The 12,735-nt window shown below is 42.0% G+C and overlaps 1 protein-coding gene across 4 annotated transcripts in view; it reads left to right on the top strand.

Moving 5' to 3' along the window:
* The window catches only part of LOC117269017 (RNA binding protein fox-1 homolog 2-like), an 80,443-nt gene that overhangs the window by 46,317 nt on the left and 21,391 nt on the right, over nt 1-12,735 (top strand). For all 4 annotated transcript variants that reach the window (XR_013488002.1, XM_033645833.2, XM_033645834.2 and 1 more), the window contains one exon: nt 2-94. Coding sequence is in view for 3 of the 4 variants with exons in the window: in XM_033645833.2 (XP_033501724.1) it covers nt 2-94 (93 nt within the window). In the remaining variant the exon portion in view is untranslated. The remainder of the gene's footprint in view (nt 1; nt 95-12,735) is intronic.

Here is a 12,735-nt window from a genome sequence, read left to right as displayed (position 1 = left end):
GGGTTTTGGCTTTGTGACATTTGAGACCAGCGCAGACGCAGAGAAAGCCAGGGAAAAGCTCCACGGCACACTGGTGGAAGGTCGTAAGATTGAGGTAATTTTCCTCTCTCCCTCTCTCCCGCTTCTCTTCTGTCTTCTCTCTGTACTCCCATCGTAATTCTGCTTGATCACTGACTGCTAGCTAGCTCCCATGCTCCCTTTAGTGATATGCTCTGATGCAGCCCACTGGTATCCCACTCCCTGGTCCTCTGCAGTATGTTCATTTTTTAAATTTCAAAAGACTTGTTTCCTCCTTTTTTTGTTGTTTCTGTGGTGGGAATGATTGGGGGTGCAAGAACACTACATAAGGCATGCTGGGTACTTTTTTCCTCTGCAGCATTTTTTTTTTTTTTCGCATTAAGCTGTTGCCTCTTCACCTTTTTTTTTTCCACTGATGCGCAACTTGTAGCCACACTGATGTTACAACTTTTTTCCGCAACATTGGAATGATGTTTGTGTAGTTGGCACCGGAGGGCACGAGAGGAACGCAGTGAAAGGATGATGCATGGCAGATTGCTGTCAGATGCTCTTATTTTCTTCCCTAGTGTAGAAATCCTTCTGTGTTCCCCTCACCCGGTGCTGCGGCTAAGTGGTTGTGACAAGCTTATGGCTCCTGGTGCAACAGCAGCATGCTGGGAATCACAGCAACACTGACGCATGTTCACTTTATGGAAGTCTGGATTCTTACCAAAGATCTGTTCACTTGAGTTTTTCTGTGTAAAGTCTGTGTGTGTTCAGGTTGTTTTGATTTTTATTACGTATTGTTTTAACTGAAGCATGTGAGTTTTTGAAAGCAGTTTATTTTTATTGGGGCGTCAGCCAGCCAGTTGTCCGTATTGGATCTTTGACCTCGCTGTAAGCCAGGATTTCTGCATGGGCTTACTGTGGTGATTTCCTTGTGGTGTGTATGTGTGTGTGGGGGTGTGTGCGAGTCAGTTCCTGCATGATGGATGAGGCCGGCTGGACCCTTTTTAGTTCTGTACGCTCAGTTCTGCTGCAGTGTGGTCGAGAATGAAAGACAGCCACCTGCATCCACTGGTACAACATACTCCCTCCGCCACCTCCACCTTCAGTCAATCAGCAAGCTGAATGGATACTGATGGAGCCAATTTACCCTGCATCAGTCTTGCCCTTGTGATCAGCCAAAAACCTGTGTTGTCCCTGGCATTGCCTTAACCTGACTCTGTTTCTCTCTTCTGCATGATACCAGTCACTGAATTGTGAACTGTATTAATGAGCGAGCAGTTTGTTTTCAGTCCTCACTTTGCATGAACCCTGTTGTACTCCAGTAGTGGTGTCGGGCTGTAGCGAGTCATGCATTGGCTGCATGGTGGGCCAGCAGCAGGAGTCTGTAGAGTGCGTGTCTTTCTGTCTGTTTATGGTTGCATGGGTTTGAAGAGACAAAAGGCTGGCGCAGGACAAATCGTGGATTTGTGTTTATACATTCTTTCAACGGAGGAGAAAGGGCCGGCCACTTTTATTTGAGGCAAAGCCATCTGGCAGTTCTGCTTTCTTGCAGATGTTGCTGCGTTGTTCTCGCTTTAACCGGTCATATCATTTCAGAGTTTGTTGAACTATGTTTTTAGAGATGGCAGAAAAACAACTACAGTCATCATATATTTGTGTAATAATTCAGAAACTCTGAAATATAGGCCTATCGTATATCATGGTGATGCACAAATACTTAACTGTTGTTGTGTGTGACTCTGCAGTTCACTGGCATGAGCTTAGCTGATGTAGGCTGCATGGTTGGTATTTTAGTATGGATAGCATAACTGAAGCGTTACTGAAGACAGCTGGATGTATTTTTTCTTGCATGTTTATTCTCTTCGGGTACTTGTTGAATTAGTTTTGGTGATGGGACTGTTAAAAGAATACTCCACCCACAAAGTGAGCATTTGTTTAACAATTACCCTCCGCAGGTTACCTTGAATATGTGAAGAACACTTGTTTTTTCTTGCGTGCCTCCACAGTGAACTGAGAATCCAAAAAAAAGGTGAACAATAATAAGTATTTCCCACAGAATTAGAACCAAAAGCTGTGTCACAATTTGGAGGCTGCAGCCCTCGAAAGGTGCATTTGAAGACAAATTGCGCCACAGCAACCAGGGTTGTCCCATTTTGAAGGATTCCTCAAAATCAGTCAAGAAATGAGTCCTTCTTTCCCCGAATTTGGAGGAAGCAATGGGAGACTCATTCACAGCCCAACCTATCCCAAGATTTATTGCACCCTAGTGACGACTAGGTTATTTTCAAAGAATATGGCGTCCCTAAACACAACACCATTTTCTTTTAGCTGAAAGTACACAGCTTACACCAGTGGTCCCCAACTGGTCCAGACACGGGGTCCATATTTCTTCGTTGTCCAGATTTCTCGCTGTCCCACAGTTTAATGTATTCGGCATCACACTTGCGTTTGGCCATGTCGTTTAGCTAGTTTGCTACCTCTGTCAAGTAGCTGTCCGTCAGTCACTCACTCTACAGCTAGAAACGGCACTTCAAAATAAAGTGCGTTTTTTTAAACAAACTTGGCAGGTTTGGGATTCACTTGCGGTTCATTCAGAATGGGCCTGTGCCCTATTATTGGACCGTGACCCACCAGTTGAGAACCACTGATTTAAACGATCTCAACTTAATAAGTTTAATTTACCTGAAAATGTTCAGAAAACTTGCACATTTTTTCAACTTCGTCCGTTCTATCATTCTTTGTTGCCTTTATAAATTTGGAGATTTTTTGCTGGTCTCTGAACACAACTCTTCATGAGCTCTTATTTTACCTCTGAAGCAGTTTCTGGAGTCAGTTGCGGGTTGGATAATTGATCAGTCGATCCAATTAAAAGTATTAGACCAGATAAATGGATGAGATGAGCAGCTGCTGCGAGTGAAAGCAAACTTTTAGACCCAGCGCAATAAACATTTAGGTTTCACTTTCACTGTGCCTGGCGTTCTGCTGCTCTGTCTGTGCTCTGAAAGTGTCGTGCAAAGACTAATCAATAAGTATATGTTCAAACAGTGCTCCTATTAAATGGTCCGGCTCCAAAAATAAGAAATAAATACCAGGCGAGAGATGTTGTTATCATGGTGGACTGCCAAAAATAAATGAATGTGTGGAGAACCCAAAAAAAGTCTTCATTTTGTGTAATCAGGGTCCAGGTGTGACATCAGCAAAACATCAGTTTACAAAGTGTGACACAACAGTGTAATCTAAGTCTAATTTATCCAGTCGAATGTTTAATACTTCCCAAACACATACATTTTTGCTTAAACCTTACTATGTAACACAAATCTGCTTACAGGTAGTGTGCCTGAACACGTGTATACATGTGAGCTCTGCTTGAGCAGAGTTCAAAGGCTTGCACATGTCCAGGCACACCACTCAACCATATATATGAGACTGTTTGTACTGACATGCTTTAAATCATAATGTTTTAGTGAAGATGCATGTGTTTGGGAAGCGTTCAGAGTACGACTGGAGAAATGAGACTTGTATTACACTGCATGAATCTTGAAAGAGTTTATAAAAGGATGTTTTGATATAGTTTTGCTTCAGTTCATAAAGATTGTTTGCCTTCTTTGGATTCACCGTTCACCGTGGAGGCATCCAAGAAAATTAAGTTTCCTTCATGAATTCAAGGTAACACACCGTGTGTAATTGATATACAAATGGTTATTTAGCGGGTGAATTATTCTTTTAACTTACTTGTTCAGTTAGCATGAAATCAGTTGCACCTCGGTGCCTCATAGTTTTGCTCCACTCACTAAGAAAAGGCTGAATAATAATAATAATATAATAATTTATGATTGAATTAACTTGAGTGCTGCTGACATCTCTTACTCTGTGTGCATGCCAAAGGGAGTCGGTTAGTAGTCATTCTCGTAGCTTAAAGTAGTGTGCATGTGAGCCGCGTATATGAACTAGAATTGTTGTGCTTAAAGTTATACTGTACTTCTCTTTGTCTGGAATAAAAACTCTGCGCTTTGAAGAAGTCAGTTTCCTGTGTGCTTCCAATGTATCCATGTAAGTGGCCCAACTACAATTCACTTTGTCTCTACCTGCTTCTCTGTGATCTCATCTCATCACCATTCATTCTATATATAGACTATAGAGCCCTCTAGGCCTATATATAGGTGTAACAGTGTGTATCTAAGTATGCACTCACCAACCTCACTGCATCTCCACCCACTCATGGCTGTTTCTGTGACTGTGTGTGTGCTCTAACATAAATGGTTAAGCAGTTCTCACTCATAACATCTCTCTGCCTCAGGCAGTAACATTTTGGCTGTCATTGACTCGTTACTTTGACTGTAGGACACCCTACACTTGCTAATGATGGGGAGACATTGGAGAGGTTCCAAACCATTCAGTCACATACTGTGTGTGTAGTCACATATTTCATTCTTAAGCTGCAATCACTGGCTGTACAGGAAGTGTATCAGGGTCCCTGCATGGTCTCATTTGCACAGCTGCAATCTCGATCAGGAAATTATTAAGTTAATGCTGATGTGCATTATAAACTTAATGAAATACAAATAATGCAGTCTGTGATTGTGCCAGCTGAGCTTCTTGCTGATGATTGAGTTCAGCTCGGGTCATCTGACGGTCACACAGAACTCTTGACTAGTTTAAACACCTTAAGTATTTCTTTGCATTTCTCAGTAGGTGACAATTTGAAGGTCAAGATGTGTGCCAATTATTATAATTGACCAATCCTAAGTCCCGTCCTTGTTAGTTACTGTTGCTAAGGTGGACAAGCTTGACATTAAGAATCAACAGGCAATGCCAATATTAGTTCTTACTTCGCTTTGTCCAACTCGGCAAGTTGTGTACTAAAATTTTTGTCAACTTGTTCCGACTTGAGGGGGCTTTTAATGTGAATTTTCCCAATGGAAAACTTATTTTCCCAAGTTAGCATTGATCTTTTCCAGCTAACAATAATTCATCTCATCTTAAAAAATTATGTCAGACACCAACCTACCCAACTGTCTTTCTCCAAATCCCTTTAACGTTACCACGGACATAAGGAGGAAGCAAAGCTGGCTGACATAAGGCTAACTACTCCTGATGTGGCTATACGTTAGCTAGTTCGTTAACTAGTGTATTGCTAACATTAGCTACCTAAAGATGTGACTATATGCACTGAGATATCCGTGAAGACTGACAGATCTTAAACTTGGTTTTCTGTTCAACATAGAGGAGTGTAGCATCCCAACATAGCTTAAGTAAAACAGGAAAGGGAAAAGTTGACCGAGGTTGTGCCGTGTTGCTCAAGAGTACAGAGTGAAAAGGGATGGGACTTAGGACGGGCTAATTCAAATTAATTATGACACTCCCATCTCTGGGAATGCAAGGCAAAATAAAAAGACTGCAGCGAACCTTTTTTTCTCATTTAATCGGCACCAAACAAGCAGCATTGTACAAGAGAGAGTGCAGGTGTACCTTTTTTTACACTGACCCTGTGTGTAGCTTTCTGGTCTGCTTGCTGTAGATCAGTCCACAGTGAGAGCTACACTGTGGGAGAGCTAACAAGGACAAAACACAGCACTTTGTACACGTCAATGATTCCAGCCACAGAGGAGATGGTGCTTGGGTGGGCACAGAGGCCATGCTAAACCCTACAGACTCCCATCACTAACTCCTGCTCTAAGGTTGTGTGTTTGCTGTTGATCTGTGCGGCTTGAGTGCTACGGGAAGTGACTGCTCCTCCGCAGCGCAGAGTTTTAGTCAGACTTTGAACACAATAGAGCAGAATAGCTAAAGGTTTGTGTGTGTGTGTGTGTGTGTGTGTGTGTGTGTGTGTGTTTGTGTGTGTGTGTGTGTCGCAAGCGGTGCAGCTCTGCATGCAAAGAGGGGGGAACTGTTGAGTAAAGAGTGTCATCATCAGTGCATGGATGTGTGCGGTGAAAAGGATGAGAAGGAGTCGTGCCTGTGGTTCTGCATGCCTGACCATGCACATCTTCACCAAGCGGTGCTGCCACCACACACTGCTCAACGGGACACAGTTGGCCTTCAGCTCACTTCAGCCTGGGCCTTAAACCAGTCATTTCCATAAACACTTTGAACCGTTTGGATGGTTGTATTCAGTAGCGTTATGTTTGAATTAAGATTGTGCGGATGGGCGATGGCCTGAGGTGAAGGCTTACCAGCTCCTTGTGTCCCAGTCCCATAGATGACCCCCCCCCCCCTCAGCTTTGGATTTGACCCGTCCTGTTTTGTTATCAGAGCTTTCTGTTACTGCATGATTTGACAGATTAACGAATGAAACGTGTGAGTATCCGTGTGTGCTTGCTTTGTACATGAGTGAAAATGTAGACAGAAAAGGGGAAAGAGAGTTTTCACTTTGCCCTTTCCGACCCTCTGTCTTTCTTTGTGTCGACTCCACTCTTTCTCTCTTCCTCATCCCTTCATTCTCCTGTTGCCAGTCGACTTCCTGTCATTTCGTGTTTAATTTAAAAATAATCTCCAGCTGTTTTTCTAACTCCTTTATTTGCCGTCATCTCTGTCTGCCTTATTTTGTTTCCATTTGTTGTCTCCTGTTTTGTTTTTCTGTCTTATTTTTATTGTTTGACTATCAAACAAAACTTCAGTATGTTATTTTGTGGTGACTGGAAAAAAACAAACTGGAAATTACAGCCACTCTACCCAATTTCCAAACACACACTCTTCTCTTGTGGCCCTAACCTTACCACACAAGAATGAGTCATTGAGTCTTTGCTAACCAAAATACATCAACTTGTCCTTTTGACTGTAACAGACACAGACAGCGTTAAAGCGTTTTTACATTCTGCTCCTATGAAGGAGGGTGGTGTGCATTTGTATCTGCTCTTCTTACTTTGCCTTGGAAGTTTTCCAATTCGCTGCATCTCAGTACAGGCTAGTTTTTGGGGTGAAGGCAAGGTTGCCCCATATTTCCATTCTCCTCTTAGAGCACCAACACCTCCCTGTCACTGGTCTGATCGCTGTAATGATGCTCTGAGCTCCATTAAGCACCGAGAGCTAGCATCCTCTCTCCCTTTTCCTCCTCTTTCTTCTTTCTCTTGTATTCTGTTCTGAGCTGTAACACTGCTGCTATCAGGTTTTGATTTCACATGGGGCGAGGAGGAGGAGAAGGAAGAGGAGGAAGGGGGGGGCATTTGGGTTTCTTTTGTTTCTAGGATTATTTGTTCCTTTATTTATTATATTTTTTCTGTTTCCCTGACGACTTCTGTGTGTTGTTGTCAGTCTCCACGGTAACCACTCGCTGTTTCTACGGCAACGGTAAGTTGTGTACAAACATCTATCACTGAACTGATCCCCCCCCCCTTCCCACCCACCCCTGAAAATGGGCATTTGATACAGTAGTGTCTGTGACGTTATATTATTAGACTTTGCATTTGTATTTATCAGCTGATGTTAATGTGACAGGCCCACGCAGCCCTACTGAGCTGTTATGTAATCTCTACAGTGCACAACACGGTATCACAGGCACACAGACAGACAGACAGACAGACAGACGGACACAGCATCTCTCAACTGATTGGATCTTTAAGCAGTAATGTTTTCTCCACATGCCCGTCCCCACCCCCTTCCACCATGTCATTAACACCTCACTGGGAATGACCGAATGTAATCACCCTCCTCTATGCAATGACACGGCTATCCACAATCCATCTGATTAATTCTCTCCATTTGGACTCAATGTATGTAGCACTCATTTTCTTGATTAATAAGAAATAAAAGAAATCAACAGAAATGAGATGAAGCTTTGCTCCCTGTTGCTGCCTTCGATTGCTTTGAGTGAATGCAGGCCCCCTGAGCTGCAGGGCAAATAACACCGCTCTGGGTTTGAACTTCTTTATTTTATCGACCTGCCTGCTTTTAGCCGAGTGTACATCTGTCAGATGGTAGCCAATTGGGCTCAATGTGCATTTGGAAAAATGTGAGCTAAGACAACACAGGCTGAGGCAAGGAGTTTATTGAGGCTTTGAGCTAATGTAGAAACATTCAACATGTGGCACAGCATATTGCAGACAGTTCAAAAATGCCATGACCATAGAAGCAGAATGAGAGTAGAACGGACATTCCCATTCAAATCAGTAAACCGAATCACAATGGTTTTTTCCCGGTAACTTTAGGGTAGAAAACCTCTGTGACATGTACGTACAATATGATATCAAGAGAAAATGGTTACGTCTTGTTGTTTTTGGGGGTGTGGGTAACAATAAATAGTGGAGAAGGGTTCAAGTTTTTTAGATTTCCATCTGTGAAGAGCAAACATGCTCAAAAACTGCTCTGGACTCAGCGTCTGAAAAGGGAGGAGATCTGGGACAGAAATAAAGAGCAGAAAAGATGAGTCTTACAGCTTGAGCTACCCAAAGTAGCAGTTAGTTCGAGATGTTGATGTTGGGTAACGCTGGATTTTGTTTCTCAAAGATGCTAGCAAAGCAACACAGTACGTAAAATAAGCACAGCAGAAACGAAACATAGATCGGACCACTGTGTTTGAATATATAATTTTAAACCCTGACAACAGTAATAAACAAGTGTCAATTTCACGAATCTCCGCAATTAAATTTGATTGCCAAATGCCTACATGGAAGTGATTGTTCTTGTTAGCATGATGTCACCATGATTTGGCTAATATTGCAGGATGGCACAATGGTGGACATTTTTATCTGTAATGTCACCATTGCAATGTGCTAACGTCCATATAAATCAACATGCAGCAAGTTGTGAACTCACTGAGTTGAGGTTTTACAGTAACGACCAAACAAGTGTGTCCATTAATGGCCTTGAACTGCCACCACCAGGGCCACCAGTGCTGTGTCCTTTTCACAGTAGTTCGTGTCTACTTCCTAAAATGTTGAGGCAGAGGGTACTTGCTGTAGCTCTGGTTGAAGGTGAGAGGCTGTCGCAAATAGTTTGCTGGTCACAGGGAAACAGAGATCTGTGTGGGTACATGAGACCCTAAGAAAGAGGGTGGATCATGGGGAGTACCACCAGTTGGTCCAGGAGCTTCTCCTCCATGATGGACGTTTACAGGCATATTTTAGGAAGTCGGGCCAGCAACCAGTTTCTCCTCCATTGATTACCACCTGTAAACTTGTTGTCGTGACCACCACAGAAGGCCCGCCTCTCGAATCATCTGATTGGACACTGGGAAAAAAGATATGACGTGGCGCATCGTTGCAACAAAAAAAACGTGAGCAAAAAGCGTCATTCTCATTAAAAACAATCACAAAAAGGCGCCTCCAGCTGCTTAAACAGTTTCTGTGTGATCAGAGCCTAAATGTGTGTGTATATATATATATATATATAAACACTTGCAGCTTGCCCGCAAAACCGCCCAACATTCGCCGAAAATTTGGCAGTGTAAAAGGGGCTTAAAATGCATTTTCCTTCTGTCCCCATCCACTCCAGTGCATTGCTTAGCTTCCAACAAGCTTCCTTAGCTTGACGGTTTATCAAAGATGCTAGCAAAGCAACACGGTAAATAAATAAGCACAGCAGAAATGTCAGCTAGGTGGGACCGCCATCAGGAAGGCAATCCAGGCGCTCCAAAAAACGAGGAAGGAAATATTAAAAAGACTTTATTGTTGTGGTTACATGTCTCGACCACTGCAGGTCTTCGTCAGGGCTTTCAAAAAACCTCCACCGTGTTTAAGTATAAATCTTTAAATGTTACAGTTTCGGCTGAAAATGAAAACAGAAATAAACAAGTTTGATTTTACGTAACTCCGCAGTTGAAATCAGTTGCCAGTTTGTTATTGAGAGTGTGACGAATGAGTTAAATGACCACAGCAAAATGGTTCAATGTCCGTTCTACTCACATTCTGTGTCTATGGCCATGATGCTCTTGTCTAGACAAAGACTTTACAAATGTACATACTAAGACTAGCAAAGAAAAATTTTTACAGTACCATTAAAAATCAAACTGTAACTGTTCATATTTTGATTTATGTAAAACTAAAAGAGATCATGCTGCTCCAGATGTGGTCACTTACCAAACGAGTGTTGCCGCTGCTGTGTAACCATATGCATTTCTAAACCGATATGGGGTTTACCTTACTGTGTTTTGGGTCTCTATTATGCTGCCATTTTGTTTTTCTCTTTTTGGTTTGGTTTTCTTGTAGTGGATTGTCTGTGTTACCAGTAGTCGTAGTAGTAGTCGTAGTCGTAGTGTACTGGTCTCAGTTTGTGACACACAGTTCTAATGCCTGGCATAGTGTCTCATGTTTATTTGATTTTTTTTTTCTCCTTTTTTGGGAATGAGGATTGCTCTCTCTCTCTCTATCTCTCTCTTCCTCTCCCTCCTTCTCTCTCGCGCTCTCTCTGTTCCCTCCATCCTTTGGTGCTCTGTTTCTCAACCCACCACATATAATGAGATTTTTCAGGAGAATGGTCACCAAATCTAATTGCTTTATTTGAATGATGCACCTTGGGATATATGTTTTGTTTTAAACAGTAATTGTTATTAGTTTATTTTTTGTGTTGCTCATGTAAACTTTCTCCCTTGTTTTCTCTTTCTCTTCACTCCATCTTTACGTTCTCCTGTTGATTTTTTTGTATATGGACTGGCTCTGTCTCTTTACTTCTCACCTGCATCCCGTCCTCTTAACTTATCTGTCCCATCTTCGTCTCGTACATGTTCGATGTGGGAGTGCTGCGATTGTTTTTGATTGGTCTCTATGCTGCATCCGACGCTTGCTGATTGGCTGAATTTTTTACTTTTTTTGGTTTGTTACTCACTCTTGGTCATGTGTTGCGCCCATATTTGGCTGCGTGTAATTTCTGTGTTATATGATTATTAATTTTGTCAAACAAATGTTTTTGCACCCCCTCTTTCTCTCCCTTGTATTATTTATTTTTTTAATATTTCTTTTTAGGTATGTAAACCCCACAAGTTTGGTTTCATATGGAAATGTGACTTGATTTTGTCCTGGTTTATTGTTCAGGCTGAACTGGGAGGGCAAAAGTGGGACGAGAAAGGCTGAATGTTTTATTAATTATTAACACTTTTGAGATTTGCCTTCCATATTCTGTTGATTTGCATGTGTTCCTGTCAACCGTTTACCCAAGTTCATTGACTGCACATGACACACACACACAAGTGTATATATAATGCACACACACACACAAATCAACCATTAACATACGCTTAACTAGTGTGACCATATTTTCCCCCCAAACTGAGACCCTGTAAGATAAAATCTGTAACTTTTCTGCATTAAATGTCTAAAAATGTCTAAAATGCGTATTATCCCAAATGGTTCCAACAATGTTTAAAGCCAGAAAAACCTTAAATCTAAATCAAGGACACGTCATTTGGTTGCCATTGCCTGTCACTGGCGTCATATCCCCCTTGTGCATGCATCACAGTTGTGGCTGTCTGCCAAAAGCTGCCATAAATTGACTTTCTGTCAAATTTTAAGCCACGTTTTTACAGCACATATTTTAGATCTTGGTCATTTTTAACTATATGTTTTACCAGATGAAGCATTTTAGTCATTGGGCGTCTGGATCTGAAGTTATAAGAAAAACTAGCTGAGAAATGTTAGCGGTGTCTCTGCTCCAGCTCCCACCATGCCAAACAGCATTGAAGAAACACACATTTTTAACATGACACTGCTTTATTCAGTGTTTTTACCAGTTTAAATCACTGGGTCTGTTTGTTTTGGAGAGGAAGAGACCTCTGCGGTTAATTCGGCTCCAAGTAAAAACCTTCCAAACATCTGGTTCTAATGCTATCCGAAAAAAAGACAAGCACACGTTAGCATAATGCTAGCAGTCCCTCTCTGAGACAAGCCAAACAGCATTGGAGAGACAGTGATGTTTAATGTGAAATGCTTTATTCAGTGCGTTTACCAGTTTAAATCACCTGATGTCTTTGTCTTGGAGAGGAACAAACCTCTGCAAATAATTCGGCTCCCTGTAAAAACCTTCTAAAAATCTGGATCTTAAGTTGTCAGAGAAAAAAGACGAGCAAACGTTAGCAAAAGGGTAGCAGCCCCTCCGCAATAAGCCAAAGAGCATTGGAGAAACAGTGATTTTTAACGTGAAATGCTTTATTTTGGGGGGTTTTCCACCTTAAATCACCTGGTCTGTTTGTTTTAGAGAGTAAGATACATCTGCGGATAATTCGGCACCGTCTTTTGGTTTTGTTTTGATAGAGGAACCGCTAGCCACAGTAAATGACATAATGTACATCTAAGTGTATCGCACGCGCACATGTATGGACCCCTGCACACACCATAGCTGGGGGACAGTTAATTCAGCACATAGCCCACCTATCGTGCACACCTTTCAATACCATGTCATCCACCAAAACATAGTTTATGTGAAAACTGTATAATAACACCAGAAACCCAAAACCAGCTGTGAAGTTCATGGACCAAAAGCTCTGGTTGTGTTTCACCAGACGGCAAAGATCTCCTCTTAAGCCGCTCATTTCAGAAGGCTGTCACCAACATTTGCCTCGCTCAAGTGACATTAATGTTAAGACGCAACTTAGCTACTTCCTGTTTTAACCACCGCCTATGTTTGGCAGCCATAATATTATCCTTTAAATATCATTTCCACCCTGCGTGTCCAGAAGTGTGCTCTCGTAGTGTGCGCAAACGTCAGCGTTTTTGTTGCTGTGCACTGTACGAAGACCGAGTTTATATTCTGCATTACAGCTAACCGTTAGCGTAACAGACAACACTTTGACAACACATTGAT

The sequence above is a fragment of the Epinephelus lanceolatus genome, chromosome 18, assembly GCF_041903045.1.
Source record: "Epinephelus lanceolatus isolate andai-2023 chromosome 18, ASM4190304v1, whole genome shotgun sequence".
Lineage (NCBI taxonomy): Eukaryota > Metazoa > Chordata > Actinopteri > Perciformes > Serranidae > Epinephelus > Epinephelus lanceolatus.
This window is presented reverse-complemented; position numbering and strand designations above follow the sequence as displayed.